The 16,767-nt window shown below is 45.3% G+C and overlaps 1 protein-coding gene across 3 annotated transcripts in view; it reads left to right on the top strand.

Annotated features, from left to right (window-relative positions):
- Positions 1-16,767, top strand: part of SIDT1 (SID1 transmembrane family member 1) — a 39,344-nt gene that overhangs the window by 11,982 nt on the left and 10,595 nt on the right. For 2 of the 3 annotated variants that reach the window (XM_021548840.2, XM_021548841.2), the window contains exons 2-14: positions 1,796-1,917; positions 2,869-3,039; positions 3,241-3,286; positions 5,710-5,811; positions 6,539-6,622; positions 6,753-6,846; positions 8,052-8,123; positions 8,490-8,583; positions 9,692-9,735; positions 13,609-13,680; positions 14,932-15,065; positions 15,688-15,761; positions 16,195-16,261. In XM_021548840.2, the coding sequence (XP_021404515.1) occupies positions 1,796-1,917; positions 2,869-3,039; positions 3,241-3,286; positions 5,710-5,811; positions 6,539-6,622; positions 6,753-6,846; positions 8,052-8,123; positions 8,490-8,583; positions 9,692-9,735; positions 13,609-13,680; positions 14,932-15,065; positions 15,688-15,761; positions 16,195-16,261 (1,176 nt within the window). The remainder of the gene's footprint in view (positions 1-1,795; positions 1,918-2,868; positions 3,040-3,240; positions 3,287-5,709; positions 5,812-6,538; positions 6,623-6,752; positions 6,847-8,051; positions 8,124-8,489; positions 8,584-9,691; positions 9,736-13,608; positions 13,681-14,931; positions 15,066-15,687; positions 15,762-16,194; positions 16,262-16,767) is intronic. The other variant, XM_077781246.1, reaches the window with a different exon arrangement.

Raw genomic sequence — 16,767 nt, forward strand, 5'->3', positions numbered from 1 at the left:
AGAATTGTTCCATGTCCTTGCAGGAGACTGGCTTGACCATTGTGTCTTCATGCTCTCAGATTTGTTTTCTTGTTCAGTTCCAGTTGCTTCACTCATGTCCTCATTCCCTGTCACAGCAAGCACCAAGAAACAAGCAGGAGCTTGTTCAGCCCAAGTTACACCAACGTGTGCTGGCTCGGCTCTCTTGGGGCAGCTACTGGGATTAAGGAAGCCACTGAGTTTTCTTCCAGTGCTGCCTGTGGTGACACCCTTCAGGTGTTTCTTGTGTGTTTTGCTTTGTGGTGCCGTTTTTCTTAACTTTGTTTTAGCTCCTTATGGTGAAATATACTTGGAAACAAAATTGCGTATGTAGTTCTTGTGAATGGAAAGCAAAACTGAAAAGCGGACAAAAAAGCTTTGCAAAGGTTTAGAAGCCAGAAGGCAAAGATTTTAATGAGAAAAGATTCTAATGTCTGCCTTTCTATTTCAAGGGGGTTTAATTAAATTATTTGGGGTTTTTTTTGTTGAAGACCTAATATTTTAGGAATTGGTGGCTATCACCTCTGTATTATGGCGATAATGTCAGGAAAATTGACATGAATTGTGGCTTTCAGGAAGGTGTTTTGTTCTACTAGATGTCAACTCCCATGAGAGTCTAGAATCACCAAACAAGAATAAATAGGAAATTTTCTTTGACTTAGATTTGCAGAGGTAAGTAATTTCTCTGAAACTGGTGTCCCTGGGGTAAGAATAAGATGCTGTCTCTGATAACTCTCCTTCTTCTAGCTTCCTAATTCTGTATGTTCTTTTCAGAACATGATAGCTCCTTGTACATTTACTCTTCTTGGAGGGTATAAAATCAGAATATCTGTGAGAAGCCTTTTACTGATCTAGTGAGAGTTCATTATAATCTTTCAGGATGTGACAGATTTAAAATGTGTATCTATTATCTACTTAATATGTTTTCATTATTTCAGGGCCTCTAGTTGAGATGGACTGTTTCTTATCATACGATGAGTTATGCACTCTTGTATTTTGTATTCTTCATCAGTGGCTACAGTTCTGGAGATGGAGCTGAAGGGATTCTGTTGTCAAATGGAAATGGTGACATTTCCATGTGGTACAGACAAGGGTGTTTTACATCACAGTGTCCTACCTCTCCAAACATGTGGTGGCCAATGATTATATAAGGATAAATTTCAATTGCTGGTGTAGTGGGATGCATTAAAACCCTTTCTCACAAGCAGCCTTTCTTGTCCACTTGAGGGCAGTCAGCAGTGTATTCCTGTTTTGTTAGGTGGGATCATGGTCATATTGGAATTGTTTACATGAGAGCCAGCTGCTAATCTGCTTTTTCATCCTTGTCTATTGATGTCATCTTTGTGACTTTCCCAGTAATGCTGATTGAGTTGGGCACATAAGAGTCCCAGCAAGAAAATTCTTAGTTGTAGCTTTGGGTCTTTGTCTTATGTGTCTGCATCTGTTTGCTTAATTTTTGTAAGGTAAGTTATGTGGGTTGCTCCCAACAGAAGCTACTGAACTCTCCTATGTATTCTGCATTTGTCCACTGTGTCTTGTTGGACAGTCATCTCTGACCTGGGCACAGGGCTGTGATTCTGGACTGCAGCACTAGCAGAGAGGCACTTCTGTAAAGGATTTATGGATCTGAATAATTAGCCTAGTGATAAACACTGCTGACCTCCCTGTGCATATTTTCACCACCTAGGTCAGATTGAGGAACAGGGAAAGACTTCTCCTACGTCGATTTGGAGCTGCCACGTTCTCTACCTTCAGCTTATGCTCTTTTTTCCCCCAGGTGGATGCAGTGCGGGTGTACGTGAACAGCAGCTCCGAGAACCTCCAGTACCCCATCCTGTTTGTAGTGCGCCAGCAGAAGGGAGTGCTGTCGTGGCAGGTCCCACTGATTTTTCGAGGCTTGTAAGTACTGGAGGCTCTTTGTGACACACTCCTCTACCAGCTATACTCATCAGCAGCCTCCCTCGTGTGCTACATCTTGTAGCCTGTGTACACTGCAGGGCTTGTTCACTGCCAGCTGGGTGTAGGAAGACCAGGATTTGATAGTAACTTCTCACTTGGCAGCCTGCTCTTGGCTCTTGGCTTCTCAGATATGTGCACAGAGTACCAGGAGGTTTGTCTGCAGGGGAGCTGCCCGTGGCACCAGTCACTGAATCTACCACACATCGTTGCTGTCCTTCCACAGTTGCCTGCCATGTGTGCAGGTAGTTCCTGGACTCTGGTTTGAACAGGCTCTTGGAAGAGCCCTGTAGCTTCTGTGTAACAGTGCATTTGGGGAAAAAAGAGCTTCTGTTTCTCACCTCTGGAACATCTAAGTTAAGTTTATTCTAGGAGGTGGTTGTTTTGGGACTGCTTCTTTATGAAAGCAATGCTGCTTTGCATCTTCATTAACCCCAGAGCTCAGTGGGCTGCAAATAGGGAATTTTCAGGCACCTTAGACCATTTAAGATGTGAAGCTTCATCCTGTGACTGAATCCTGGTGCCAGCAGCAGATATCCTGCAGTGTTTTGCCTGATGCAGGTGATGGGTACAGCAGTGGCTGTCAGTGCTCTCTTTGACTCCACTAAATGGCAGATGTTAGAGATGCACAGCTGTTGTGGGCTTCCCTGAGGGAAGTGAAATGTTGAGGATGACCAGTCCCTTGTGCAGATTGCAAGAGGCAGCAGAGCTGGAGCTTGAATGCTGAATAAGAGTGAATGCTCCTGGCCTTTTAGATGAGAATTTCAGTTATGCAAATAGGGGGAAAATGATGCCAGTCTTAGTGCTGAAAAACCTTTTAACTGCACTCTTACTTTATTTCTCTCTCTCTTTCCCATCCAACTTTCTCTCTCCTCATTTCCCTGGCTGTTATAGCTATCAGAGGACCTATAATTACCAAGAAGTGAGTCGGACCCTGTGTCCCTCTGAGCCAACACCTGAAACAAGACCCTCTGACCAGATTATATTTGTGGATGTCGCTTCCATGGCACCGTTCAATATTGCATATGAGCTGCTAGTCACCAGGCTGAAGAACTTCCAACTTGAGTAAGCTGGGATATGAGAATACAAATGCAATTTCTTCATGTATCACTTGAACATCACTTGAGGGATTTGGTCCCTCTGCCTACTCTTCCTTTATTTTTCCTTCCCAGGAAGAAAAAACCAAATTGTTTAATCTTAGGGTACTTTGTGTGTATTCCAGCTCTGAAAGTTTTAGATCTCAACATTCTGGCATTTGTTTTCTAGGACCAACAAAGCCTTTAACTTCACTGCCAGCCCTTCCCAGCCCCAGGTAAGGAGGAGTCCTGTGTAGATTGCTTGTATGTCTTACCCTATCCAGGTGGTTGATGTGATCTTTGATCTTTCTGTATGAAATTCAGAATTCTATACTAATACAGTACAGAATCTAGAAAACATGAAAGCTAAAACTTAAGACAACAATATGTCTGTTAGTTCTGAAGGAGGCACATATGAACAGCACCTCCAGTTGAACAGCTTTGCTAAGAGCCCTGCAGATACAAATCCTCTCTTGAATGAAAATGCTGTTGGCAGTAACTGTAGAGATACAGGAACTTGTAGAGCTAGGAGGGTGTGTGATTTACCCAGGTTTCTGGGACTCTGTTTCTCTTGTTGCTTTCAATGTTAATAACACCATTTAATTTTAGGTTTTGTATTACCAGGCATCCTAGCTAATCCTTTTTGCTGACAAATGTCTTAATCTGGTTTGCAGATTCATGCAATGTTTTATACTATAGAAGCATAGGGAATAATGGAGGCTCTTTATAAGTGCTCATTACTTATGATTTTGTAATTAGAATTTAGAGTGTTTAGGGTATGAAAATAACTTTGTGACTGTGGTCTGATTTTTTTGTCACAATAATATGAGATTTATGACTTTTAATTAATAACAAGGTGTATGGAGTAGAAGACTGCTTCTTCATTGGTATAATGCTGAGGTGTTTATAAATCAAGATATTAAGCAGTCAACAGCGTGAAGAAAGAAAGGAATATTTAAAATATAGATGGGTGTTGTAAAAAGACATAAAAACTGAAGGAGATGGCTGGAGCCCAGCTTGTGCCTGAGGGCAGAAGCAGAAATTGGATATGCTTGTATAGGTGAGAAGTGTTGGCTGGATGTGTTTTTAACACTTGCAGTGTATGCAGCAGAGAACTGCTGGCCTCAGTGCCCTTGTGTTAATTGTGTACCTTGGTGCAAGCACGGCTTAGAGGAAATTATAGAAGGGTCCTTGTGGACTAAAAAGTGGTCCTCATGCCCCTAAAACTTTCCAAGGGGAAAAAATGCCCCTGGAAAACCAAGGAGCTCAGTCTGCCTGTGTCCTTGCTTGGTGCAGACAAAACGTGCTCTGCTAAGGAAACTGGCTCAGTGAGTTTGCACTTTGCAGGGACTTGTGGTTGGAGCCAGCACTCCTACAGCAGGGAGGGGACCCTGCTTGGGGAGGGGTGGTGGGAATAAAGGCTTTAGTAGAAAAGGGCAACTTGGAAAAGGCTTGGGTGATTTCCTGCTTGTCCCTGTCCTCCCACTTCAGGGTAGTAATTCCTGGGAATGGCATGGGGGAAGAGAAACAGAAAGCAGCTGGAGTGCTTTAGTGCTTGCTCAGCACTAAAGTTTATGTGCCAGAAAGGGAGGTCTAGAGTTGGGACAGTCTCAGGTGACGGTTTTGGAGCAGGGGTGGTGGTAGCTTCCAGTGTAGCAGCAATGGCTGCCACAGTGGTGACCATATGGAAGGGAGGAAGGTGTCTGGTGGCACTCCTCAGCCTTGTGTCCCTCTGAGGGGTATGAGGTGCTCATCAGCCCCTCGTGGTAGCTGTGGCTTGGAGCCTGAGGTCTCAGGGTCTGGCCTCCAAGGGGGGTGATGAGAGCCCTTGCAGCAAGCATCCTGCTGGGGCAGGCACAGGAGCCCCACTTCTCCAGCAGCTGGCCGGGGTAGTGCAGCAAACTTTTTACTGGACAAGTATACAAATAATGATATTGCCTGGGACATCTTTTGTTCAGATCTGAAAAAACAGCTTTTTCTAACCCCACAAAATATCCTGTAGGACTGCTCAATGAAGGAGATGCTATTCCTTCCCCCACAGGAAAAGTAGGAATATTGCCAGATATTAGTGTTTCACAAATTTTTTTTGAGTTACAGCTGAAGTAATTTCAAAGCTCAAGTGCAAAGAGAAACCCCCAATATGCTTTGCCATCAAAGCCAAAGAATAACCTGAATCCTACAACAAATATCAATAATTAATTTCTTAAACTCTTGACAGAGTTTCAGCCATTTGACCTAATATTGTTCATGGTCTGTCTTTGAGGCAACCCCTTTTGAGAAAGATCAGTGATGTTTGCCATCTATAAAAGTACAGCCATCAGTATGGAAACATCTGGAAATTGTTCATAGCAATGTAAAATGGAATGGAGTGCAAAATGAAGTCACTTTAGCTTCATCAGGTGAAAAAAGCTTAAGGGAGCAGAAGCTATGCTGTGTTTAACATGTTGAAGATGTTTGTATCTAATAGCATACTGTGCAAAAGGGGCAGTTGCCTGTATATATTTAATCTGCTCTTCTGTAGTGTAAGGTCTTAATGTTTGAAATCTGATTTTTTTATGAAAGCCATCCACATCCAACCCCAAAGCCCATCTAGGGCTCCTGAAGATATTGCCAAGGGTGATTTCTGAATCGTGACTCTTGTACTCTGCTTTCTCCACAGTATTTTCTGTACAAATTTCCTCAGGATGTTGATTCAGTCATCATTAATGTGGTGTCTGATGCAACCTACCCATGCTCAGTTGTCTCTGTCCAGGATATTGTGGTAAGTCCAAGCAGAGAAGGGTGAGGAGCTGCCTGCTTGGAGCTGTGTCCAGCTGTGAGGGGTCTGTGCCCTGCAGAGGGAAAAGCCCAAGGCAGGGCTTTGCCCTGGTGGTGGTGGTGAAGGGAGCCCCTGAAAGAGGAATGAAAATTCAGTCAGAGATACTGAATTCAAGCAACTCATACAGAGACTTTTGTTGTAAATAGGTGAACAAGCTGTTCCTTTCTAGCCTATCCATAGGGAACACATTCCACATAGGGAATTTGTCTCTCTTGTGAGGTTTTCTGTTGCCCTGTGATATGCATCTGTCTCCCCATGGAGGATGTTGGATGGAACGTTGGTGGCTCAGGGAGGGAACAGTGCCATTCCCTTGACTCTGCCCTGGCTCAAGGCAGCTTAGGGAACTTCTGATTTTCAGACACATGATGTCTTTCTTCCTTTCCAGTTTGATTTCCTTTCTATATATTTCATCCCCTTTCCCAGGGTGTTCCCTGTCATGGAGGTTGGCTGTTGCTTGCAGCTGGGAAATAGCCCCATACTTATTCTCTTTCCCCACCTCCCTGAATAATGCAGGATCCTGCAGTATAGGAGCAGACAGACATGCAAGATGTTCTGTTCCCTTGGATACCCCAGCTTGGGCCTTTTTTTGCTGTTCTGTGTTTTCCAGCTGGCTTCCTTTGAAAATAGTTTGGATGTTGTCCCTGGTTTAACCCTTAGTTATCTGTTTTAGTGCCCAGTGTATGACCTGGACCATAATGTGGAGTTCAATGGAGTTTATCAGTCTATGACAAAGCAGGCAGCCATAACAGTGCAGGTGAGATGCTGATTTGTGTCCCAGTGTTTTCTAGTGCATGTGTAGCAATTAAAACCTGATCTCTGGCCTGTTGGAGGGGAGAGGCTTTATGTCTCATGGATTTTCTGTCTTCTTCCACCCTTCTGTGCAGAGAAAAGATTTCCCAGGTGAGCAGTTCTTTGTTGTGTTCGTCATCAAGCCAGAGGATTATGCTTGTGGAGGTTCTGTGCCTTCTTCAATTCATGGTAAGTTGTTGTGGGAGGTTGATTTGATTGCTGCATCTGAGTGATGGGGCAGTGGGTGTCTTTTGGGACCTTCCTGTGGGATGCCACCAGGTGATTTTTTAGGACTGTCTTATCCAGGTAGTTGTGAGGAGAGTGAAGTATCAATTTGATATTGTTGGGCCATCAAAAATCTTGATAAATGCAGGAGGTGGCTGGCTAGTACAGTGGCTGGCATGCTGGGGTTATGTGCTTTTCAGCAGCACCACTGGGGCCTTGGGAGACACTGGAGACATCCAGGCAATGCTGCTTACAGCTTTTTGTTTGGTTCTCACCTCTGCTTCCTGCTGCTGTATTATCCTCCTGCTTCCATGGAGCCTCAGTTCCTGCAGAGAGCATCTTCTCCAACTGCTGTCTTGGGATCTGTGACAGCTCTGAACTTGGGGTAACAGGAAAAATTGATAATTCTGGAAAAATAGTTTTACAAAAGACTTGTTCTAGTGTCTTTTCCAACCAGAAAACACTGTGTCCTCTTGATGGGCAGTGGTAAAAGCAAAGTCTCCACTACTCATTTAGTGGCTGTAACTGGAGTGGGAACATTCCAATTCTCAAAGCCTTAAAGCTTCTTCCCTGCAGAAGAAGCAAGACTGCGACCAATAGATATACTGGGCTCCCTCAACAGCTTTTTACTACTCCCCTGCCACCTTTCTGCCCCAATTTTCCCACAAAAAAAGAGAACTGTGCCCTTTGGAGTGTCATTCTTTCATCCTAAGGCTGTGAGCAGAGCTGTACTGGCCAGGTATGCTAAGCCCTGCAGAAACAGAGCAAGTTTCTAGAGTGGCATCCTGCACAGAAGTGTTTTACTCTCAGATTTGGCCAAAGGCAAAAATGGACTCCCACTACCTGTAATAAGAGAATATCTCCTTTGGGGATTAAATGAATAGCACATGAGATGCCTTTGGGATTCAGACATCCAGACTTAAGCAATACATGGAAGGCTCAAGCAGGGATTTCTAGTCTGAAAAAAAGTTTGTGAACAGGGAGGAAGGGGGAAACATTTGGTAAAGGCTGTGTATTGATAGATCAGAGAACATTTTAAAGCAAAACCACCCACACATTTTAATGAAAAGCTGGACCCTGTTGTTTTTGCAGTTCAGAGAACCAAGATCAGTGCCAGAAATCATTAATGTTGATTGTTTTATATTTTCTGTACACTGTGCACCTCACAGGGAATGTCAACCGTACCTGGAACCTGCAGCGGACAAAGAACCTTCAAGTGACAATTGTGCCCTCCATTAAAAGTCAGTGTCTTTGGGCAGAGACTTTGCAGCTTTACAGGGGAACTTGGCACTTCTGAATACAGGGGTATGACTGGGCCAGCAGCCTCTAAAGGAATGGTGCAGAGACCACCAGCAAAGGAGACAAAGCCACTTGGAGCCTGCTCCCTTCCAGGAAGGGCTGTGTGGCACACCAGCTAGCACTGGGGGTGAACAAATGGGGGGAGATTGTGCTGAACAGGTTCTGTCAATTCTTTTTGAAGAAAGCCAATGGGTTTGGAAGGGCTGTTTGGGGCTGGGCATTTTTACAAGGTGGTGTTGGGAAGAGTGCTGAGCCTGAGAGGTGCTGTTCCTGCTCTGTGAGCTGAATGATCCCTTCTCTTTCCTCAGAGTCTGTTTATGTCCAGGCCATGTTCTTCAGCTTCCTGAGTTTCCTCTCCTTTTACCTGGGCTCAGTGGTTGTTGCTTTTGTGCACTACATTAGGTGAGTCAAGGGGTTATAAAAGAACAGCCTTCCTGTTTCTTATTATCAGGAACACCACACCCTGCAGAAATTTTGGGATGAGTAGGGTGACAAGCATCTAAGCAGAGCAACTGAAGAAGTCCATGACTACTCAGTGGGCTGCTACTGACCATCAGCCAGAAAATACTTCTTCCTCTGCTATGGGGACCCTGGGAAGGGTCTGCCCTCCCAATCTTGTAGTGCCCCAACCCTGTGTTTTCTTATGTAAGAACACTGGGCAGCAGGTGGGAATTCTGAAGGGACCAGTCTGGGATATGGAGTGTGAGAGCATGCTGGACTGAGAGCTGCAATAAGTGGCAGTGACACAAATTGGGCCTTGGAGTCCCAAGAATGCTGGTTTCCTTCCTTATCTGCCTCCCCTGCCCCAGACTTTGATGTCTGGGCTTGTTTTGAGAAGAATGTCTGCGTGGGCATGGCTTAATTTCAAGACACAGCAATAAAAATACATTTCATTGGAACAATTCAATGAAATTACATAAGTGTGTGCTCTTATTTGCTGGTATTGTTCTGTGTTGTGGGAATATGTTGGTACGGGTTGTGGGAATATGTTGGTACAGGTTTTTTTGTTGTTTTTTTTGTTTTTACCATCTTCTTTCTGCTTGACCTGCATTGACAGCGGTGATATGGGCTTCTTAAGCATTATTGTCTCTAAATCCTGCTGCCACTTCAGTAGATTCATACGTGCTTGTTCCCCTGAGCAGGGAAGATGGGTTTGGAAAGATGGTGTGAAGGTCTCTCCCAGCATACTGAGCTTTGTAGAATGGGATAAGTCATGGAAATGGTTGTCCTGCCTCTGGTGGATAGCTGAGGGAGTGCAAAAGCCCTCTGTTGCTTTGGAAGTTAGAGAGGTGGACAGCAAGCAGTCATATCTGAGTTGTGCCTAGTCCAAACAGTGTTTTTCTTTTTTGTTGTTGTGTGTGTTTGTTTCTTTTGTGCTTATTTTTGTTGCTTTTGTTTTTTTTACAGCTTGCACCATGTTTACCTACTGGTGTCCTAGATAATCCTGCCATGGCTGGCAGCTGATGAGATTTGTTGGCTTGTCTCATGAGTGCTGTCTGTTGCTTTGCAGGGTTCAGAGGAAGGCTTCAGCTGGGAGATTGAGCCCTGAGCATGGTAAGGTCTTTTCTCTGTGGTGTGACAGCTTTGAGTGAGCAGCACAGGCCCCAGGCCAGGCAAAGGACAGGCTGTCAGTCGAGTGCCTTCTGTCCTGGAGCTGTCTTCCCTGGTAGCTCACATAGTCTCTGCTGCTGAGGAAAGGTATTAGAGCTTCCTCTCTGCCCTCTCAAGGGAGGGCCTTTGAAGCCAGCTGCCCTCAACCTGGTCCTGACTCCTACCCCTAGGAGCTGCCTTTTAAAGGGGTGGAGGAAGGCCATGCCTTGTCTGGACCTGGCTACAGGCTAATGTTCCTGATGCCAGGTCTGCTGATTTTTAAACAAGGCACTTTTGAGTATGTCAGCTCTTATGTGTTAAGAATTCCTCTGCCTGGTTTAAGCATGGGGTCTTTTAATGGTTTAATTTAATTTAAATGTGAAATTGTTTTTCAGTGAAAGTTGCAGACAGCCAGGTGAATGAATGACTAACAGAGTTAGGTAGTGGTGTTTATGATATTTGTGTTGGCACTGGATTCAGTTTACTTTGTGCTGCACCCACATTTCCACAAGCTGCAGCCTTCTGCCTCATAAAAACAGAGCTGCATCTAAGAAGCTGCCAGTGAGAGATGGGAGATTTTGTCATGTGGATGGGGGACACTGGGAGTTCTTGCTTTCTGGTGAGGTGTGGGAGTCTTTTCATTTTGATTAAATATTTAGTGCCTGCAAAGTAGTTCAAAGCATTAGTGCTGAGGTCATTTGTACCTCTCTCCTGGAGGAAGGGAGGACATGGTTTTGGCAGCATTGAAATGTTCTTGATGTTATTGCTTTTTTGATGTGAGCATTTTTCAGTCTCTCCGGTCTGCTACATCCCATCAGATAAGCATGGTAGTATAACTGAGCTGTGTGTAAAGGATCAGCAGTGGAACTTCACTCTGACTGGCATTAATTGGCTTAATATTTCTGCTGAGGACCTGGGGGCATTTGAATTCTTAGACTTGCTTTGTCAGCCACTAAGATCCACATGTATCCCTGTATTTGGAAAATATGTGAAAGGTGTTTTTGTTTTTTTTTTTTTTTCACAACATGTGCAGGGAATTGTAAAAACGTCCGTAAATATACTTAAATTTTATATCATTTGGGATGGATCCTGCTGTAAAACAAGAGCAGGTCTCAGGGCATTGGAGTAATGGGAAAGGTCTTTGTGTTGGGGAGTTTGAGTAAGCTGAAGGGACCTGTCCAAGGCTGTGGAAGAACTCCAGGGTGCTGACAAGGAATCACTGTCTAAGACAAGGAGGCACAGTCTCAGCCAGGTGAGACCAGAAGTCCCAGGGAGTGCTGCTGATGCTGCAGCTGAGGTTTAATGTGCTGAAGCCAGCTTATAAGCTGCCTTCTAAACTGCTCTGCTGAGAGGTGGAAGTTAAATTCTGGTGTTTGGAAAGTTCCCAAAGAAGCTGCAGGGCACATATGCTGGATTTAGTAAGGACCTGGAGAGTAGAGAAGAGAATGGGGTTGCTGAGCAAGGAGGACTGCTGAATAGCATCCCTGTGAAGGGAGAGAGGAGCACAGTTCTTCATAGTTTACAGCTTTCCTCCCAGAGGCACCTGCTGCTTCTGTGACCTGTCCTCTCCCTTGTAATCCATTGCCACTTCCACATACCTGGCACTGCATGTTGCAGCCACATCCTGTCCTCTGGGGAGGAATCATGTCCTACCCACATGCTGTTTCTTCATCTATTGTCTCTTCAGGGTGTGGCTGACTGATGCTTATAAAATGGTAATTAGCAGCTTCCCTGTCTTCCAGATCAATGGACACGCTGGCTTTCTCTGTTTGGTTTTTTTTTTTTCCCTCCCCTTCTCACCCTTTGGAGTTTCTTTCCCTCCCACGTACCCCTGGAACTTGCCTTCTTCATTACTCCCCATTCCTTTTCCCCACCAAGGAACTGGATGGAAGTGCTCAGCAATGTGTCTGCCATTGGTCCTGAAATGTCCTACTACTCCATGTACCTCCTTGCTCTCGTATCCATCTTATTTCTGGCTTCTGTGTTTTTTTTTTTTTTTAATCCCATGGCACACTTTCCCTTCCACATCCTCACTATCAGGTGGAGGCAGTCCCTGGAGGAACCACCCCTGGTGTGGCACATTTACTTTGCTGACTCACTCTCACAGTGGGAAGTGGGATGGAAATTAGTGGGTGAGCTGGGTCCAAAGTGGCTGTTAGAGACAGGGGAGAGTGCCTTTTCTCCTTGGCTTGCCTGGTTTGTCCAGATTTAAATCTTTGGTAACTTGGGAGAGAAGGTTAGCAGGTCACTTGAGAGGATAAATCCTGGTCTAAAATGTGCAGGGAGTATCCTCATGGAACAGGACTGACAGGCCTAGGAATTGTGCTTGTGCCTTGCTGCTGTGAACATGAGGAAATGCTTTTTCCCTCTTCCCAGTGATCTGGATCTCCAAATGACTTTTAAAGAAACAGGAAATCTTCCATGAGAAAGGGAGATTGGATTGGAGGTGATGAGTAGAACTGCATCTTGCTCCTGCAGCTACCTACAACAACATCCAGCCAATCTCAGCTCAGGGCTCAAGGGCTGTCACCTGGAGGCTGCAGTGTGCCAGAGCCCTCCTCTGGTGCTCAGTCCATGCCATGTTCACTTCTGATGCTCCTCCGAGTTGTTTGTTTTCTCTGTTAGAGGGATGGGGCAGGAGCGTAAAGAAGCCACAATGTGAGACCAAGTCTTCACCCCCCAGCTTAACAAGCACAGCAGACAAGCCAAAGAAAATCAGTAATTGGGATTTGAAATATCAAATATCATTGCTGGATGGGTGCTTCTCTGACTTGGGGTCAGTCAGGGGAAAGTTTTAGATCTTTCTATATTTGTGGCTAATGAAAATGGTACAAAAACCTACACAAGGTGTTACAGAAATGTCCAGAATTTCCATTTGGAAAGAGCACTCTGCCTGTGCCTATCAGTTTGAGACCAGTCATGTACTGGGAAGCCAGAGATGCAGCTGGGGAAGCCAGGCCATTGCCAGGCTGCAGTAAGGCTTTAAATACTGTGCCACGTTCTACATTGCTTTGCTGCTGACTGACCACATGATATTGTTGTAGGGATGAAGCTTTAAAGCAACTTAACCTGTCTCACTGTTTGTCACTAACGGAAAACATGGTCCTGTTCCTGCTGCCTTGCTTCCCTCCCTCTTGTGACTGACCTCTCAGGGAAGAGATTCAGCTGGCTTTGTTTCCTGCCATGTAGGTCAGCTGCTGAGCTCCACCATTGGAAGCAAAAAGAGGGAATGTGGAGGCAGCAGAGCACTTCACTTCTTCTTGTTTCATAGATGTGGGCAGAAGGCAGGATGTTCCTAGCCCTCAAAGGCTTGCCCTTCTTGTCATCAGCACGAGATCATTACCACTTTTTGCATAAAGCATTTTTTTCTTTCTCCTTGATTGGTTAAAATTATGTAGCAGCTGTCCTGCCAAAGTCTGTGACTCTTCCAGAGATAGCTGAAGGTAGCAGTATTTGAAGAGATTTGAAGAGTTGCATGAAATGGTGGAAATAGAACTAGAAATTCAGAAGGCTGTTAAGAACATCATGAGACTTGCTCTAAAATTGGCCAAGTCTTGCAGCCCCCCAATGTGATCTGTGCAGGGTGCTGGAGGGGGCTCCTGCTGCCAGTCTCACTGGCACCCTGTGTGGGGAGGCTGAAGGGAATGGGTTTCCTCCACACTGCAAAACAAGGGTTTCCCTTTTGCACAGTATGCTCTAGAGGGAGATTGCCATCTGTTTAGAGAAATGTTCCTTTTCCCAAGCCCCTCCAGCTCTTCAAGCTGTTTATATTCACCTCAGAGACATTTTGAAGCACTGACATGAAACTAACTGTCCCTTCTGGATGTTTCATTGCAGGATCTGGGATGATGACTTCCTCACACCCCATCTCAGCCAGCACTCCTGAGGGAAGCAGCTATGGTGCTATTGGTACAGTATATTCCAGAATTTGGGCACAGGGACGCTTCTCCCTGGGGTGAAGGAAGGCCCTTTTAGAGTGATTTACCACCCGAGGAGAATAAAGCTGCAAGCTACTTTAGGAGTGTCTTGCAACTATTAAAAAAAAAAAAAAACAACCCAAAAAACCCAAACCAAATTGCAGTTTTTGAGGTTCAGGTTGCACTTTAGGGAAAAGCATCTGCATAATAAAAGTGGCAAACCTGAAAGAGATGCCCTAAGAGACTGTCACTGGAAATGTGTCTTAGACAAAACTACAGTCACCTGAGGGCTGTGGGTGACAATGCTTAGAAGCTGCCTTCTAAATGCTTCAGGCAGGACATTTACTAGTGACTGAAAAAGGTCCCTTGCAAGCAAGCTTCTAGGAGCCTGTTACTAGCTCACAGCCTGCCTTTAAACCAAAGCATGCCTATCCCTGTGAGGCTGGAGGGTTGTGCCATAAAGCAAGGCACAATCAGAGTTTCTTGTCCCCAGGGGTTTCACTAGGGAAGAAATAATGTCATACTGCCAACAGGTGAATCATGCCCTGGAGGCAGAGGAGAAAATAACTTCCCGAGGGCTTAATGACCACTTTACCCCTCCTTCCCCTTTTTAAGAAATCTTTTTAAAGCATTTGGGAAATGAGGAAGAAACCTGTGTTCTGCCCATGTTGATGTGAGCAATGAGCTGGGAGTTGCCCAGCCTGTGGGAAGTGCAGGTAGGTCCTGCTAACCTGTATGTGACCAGTACCAGGCATGCAGTGGGAATAAAGCTGGTACTCTGCCTGCTTTGAAAAATCAACTTTCTTCTTTGTCTTTTGTTCTACAGTATTTTTAGAAAAGCTTAGCTATATATAAAGCTTACATAAAATCTGAAGGTTAACTAGGCGAGTGTGTTTTTGACCCCTAACAGTCTGCTTCTTTCTCTAGAGGTATTTGTCTCATCTCAGGATTCCAGATTTCAGAGCTCAGGCTAGTAGAGAGTAGAAAATGTTAAGAAATGAAAAGTAATAGAATAAAAGCAGAGTGAAAACTAAAATGCTGCAGAGAAGGGAAGATAACGGTCCTTCAAACTGCTCTTAGCTGAGCACCTAAAACTTTTAGGAAGGTTTGGGATCATGGAAAAAATTTTTTCCTTAAACTGGCCCTATCAACTTGTCAGAGCATCTGGGACAGCTTGATTCTTGCAGTGCACAGAGGGGTTTAGCCTTTACCCTGTGTGTCTCCTCTCCCTGCTGTGGCCCAGACGAGTCCAGCTCCAGCGGTGGCGGCCAGCTGGGAGCCCCGCCTGGCTCGGACACAGACAGCTCCGTGGAGGAGGAGAGCGACTTCGACACCATGCCCGAAATTGAGAGTGACAAGAACATCATCCGCACCAAGGTACGGCTGGTGCTGCAGTGTGGGCCTCGTGCTGGGTCATGGGCACCTCTGGGTCATGACCAGAACTGGTTATATCCCTGAAATCTCAAAAATCCCGTTCCCTTTCAGGGTGGATTTCATCTAATACAGCTGAGTGTGCTTCTTAGTCTTTTTTCAGTCATTGAAAGTTTTCCCCCTCTGATAAGAGTGCTGCTGAAGTGAGTGCTTTAATATGAAAAATCAAAATGTATTGGGGACTATTGAGAAAGGAGGAAAACACCCAGAGAGTGTCCCAGAAAGTTCAAGGAGGTGTGAAGATAGGGAGAAAATAATCTGCAACAGTAGGTGGCTATTTAGTAAAAGCAGTGTGACTACACTGGAGGTACAGAGGGACTTTAAGCCAGCAGCTCTCAAACTGCCTCCTTCTGTCATCCTGCACTGCTCTGTGTGGTTGGAGCCATTCCTGGAGGTCAGAGGATTTTGCAGAACTCACCTCCATAGAATCAAGGGACACAGTGTGTTCACTATGTAAAACCAGTTCAAATACCACCAAGCTGCAAATATGTCAAGATCTTCTACTGGCATCTGTAATCTACATTGGTTCTTCTTTTCTTCCCTCTTCCCCTACTTGCTAATGTTTTAGGTGTTCCTCTATCTATCAGACTTGTCCAGGAAAGACAGAAGAATTGTCAGCAAAAAATACAAAATCTATTTCTGGTAAGGAGAAGGCAAACTGGTAAGGTGCAAACTTGGGACCCAGAGTCTCTGGCTGTGGAGTCTGTCCACATGCCCTAATTCTGAACCACTTCTGAACTACCCTGTAGCCCATTCTGGCCCTGTTCCAATCAATAACTGCAGATCCCACATACTTCATGTAAAGATATTGGTGGAAAGGGGGAGAAACTGGCACTGAAACACATGAGCTGGTGGCTGACATCCTGGCTTTTCCTGTGCCCTTAGCATTTGTCTCTTGTTTGCCTCCTGTGTGCATGAGCACAAGTGCTCCTCTGCTTCAGGGGCTCACAATGAGATCATACCCCAGAGCAGCGAGGTGTGCACATTCCTCCACAAGCACTGTGGGGCTTTCTTCTGGGTGTGCACCCCTGGCTTTGGTGTGTGTGTAAGTGCTGCTGCTGTCTCCCCTCTGCAGGAACATCATCACCATTGCGGTGTTCTATGCCCTGCCGGTCATCCAGCTCGTCATCACTTACCAGACGGTGTGTTTGCCTCCATGGCTGCCCCCTCTTGCTTTAAACTTGCCCCGTGGTTGTGTTGTGCAAGGATGACAGTCACAGTGAAGCTGGGATCACCCAGGAGTTCTGCTCTGTGTCAGGAGCAGTTTACCTTAGCTGCTCTCGCTGCACTGTGTTGATGTTACAGTGAGCTTGGCTCTTTGGGCTTGCATTTTTGCTATTTCTGCTTGGGAAGGGGGAGTGCTGCTGTTTTCTTGATCAACTGATGTCTCATTTGGGTCCTGTTTCATTTTAGAGACAGGAGGAAATTGTTGTTTTCTCTAAGAGACAGCTGAAAGCAAGTAGTGTTTTCTGTGATTTTTCCTGCCTTCTCCCAACTTTGCTATACTGCTTTCATGCAGATATCTGCAAGCATGTCTAGTAGTGGGGGGGGTGAGAGCACACAATGTTTCCTCTGAAGACTGTTATCAGGTTTGTGGCCCTTGACAACATCTTGTCCCACCCTAAAAGCTTTGCTTGCAGACGTCAGT

This window comes from Lonchura striata, chromosome 2 (assembly GCF_046129695.1).
Source record: "Lonchura striata isolate bLonStr1 chromosome 2, bLonStr1.mat, whole genome shotgun sequence".
Taxonomy (NCBI): Eukaryota; Metazoa; Chordata; class Aves; order Passeriformes; family Estrildidae; genus Lonchura; species Lonchura striata.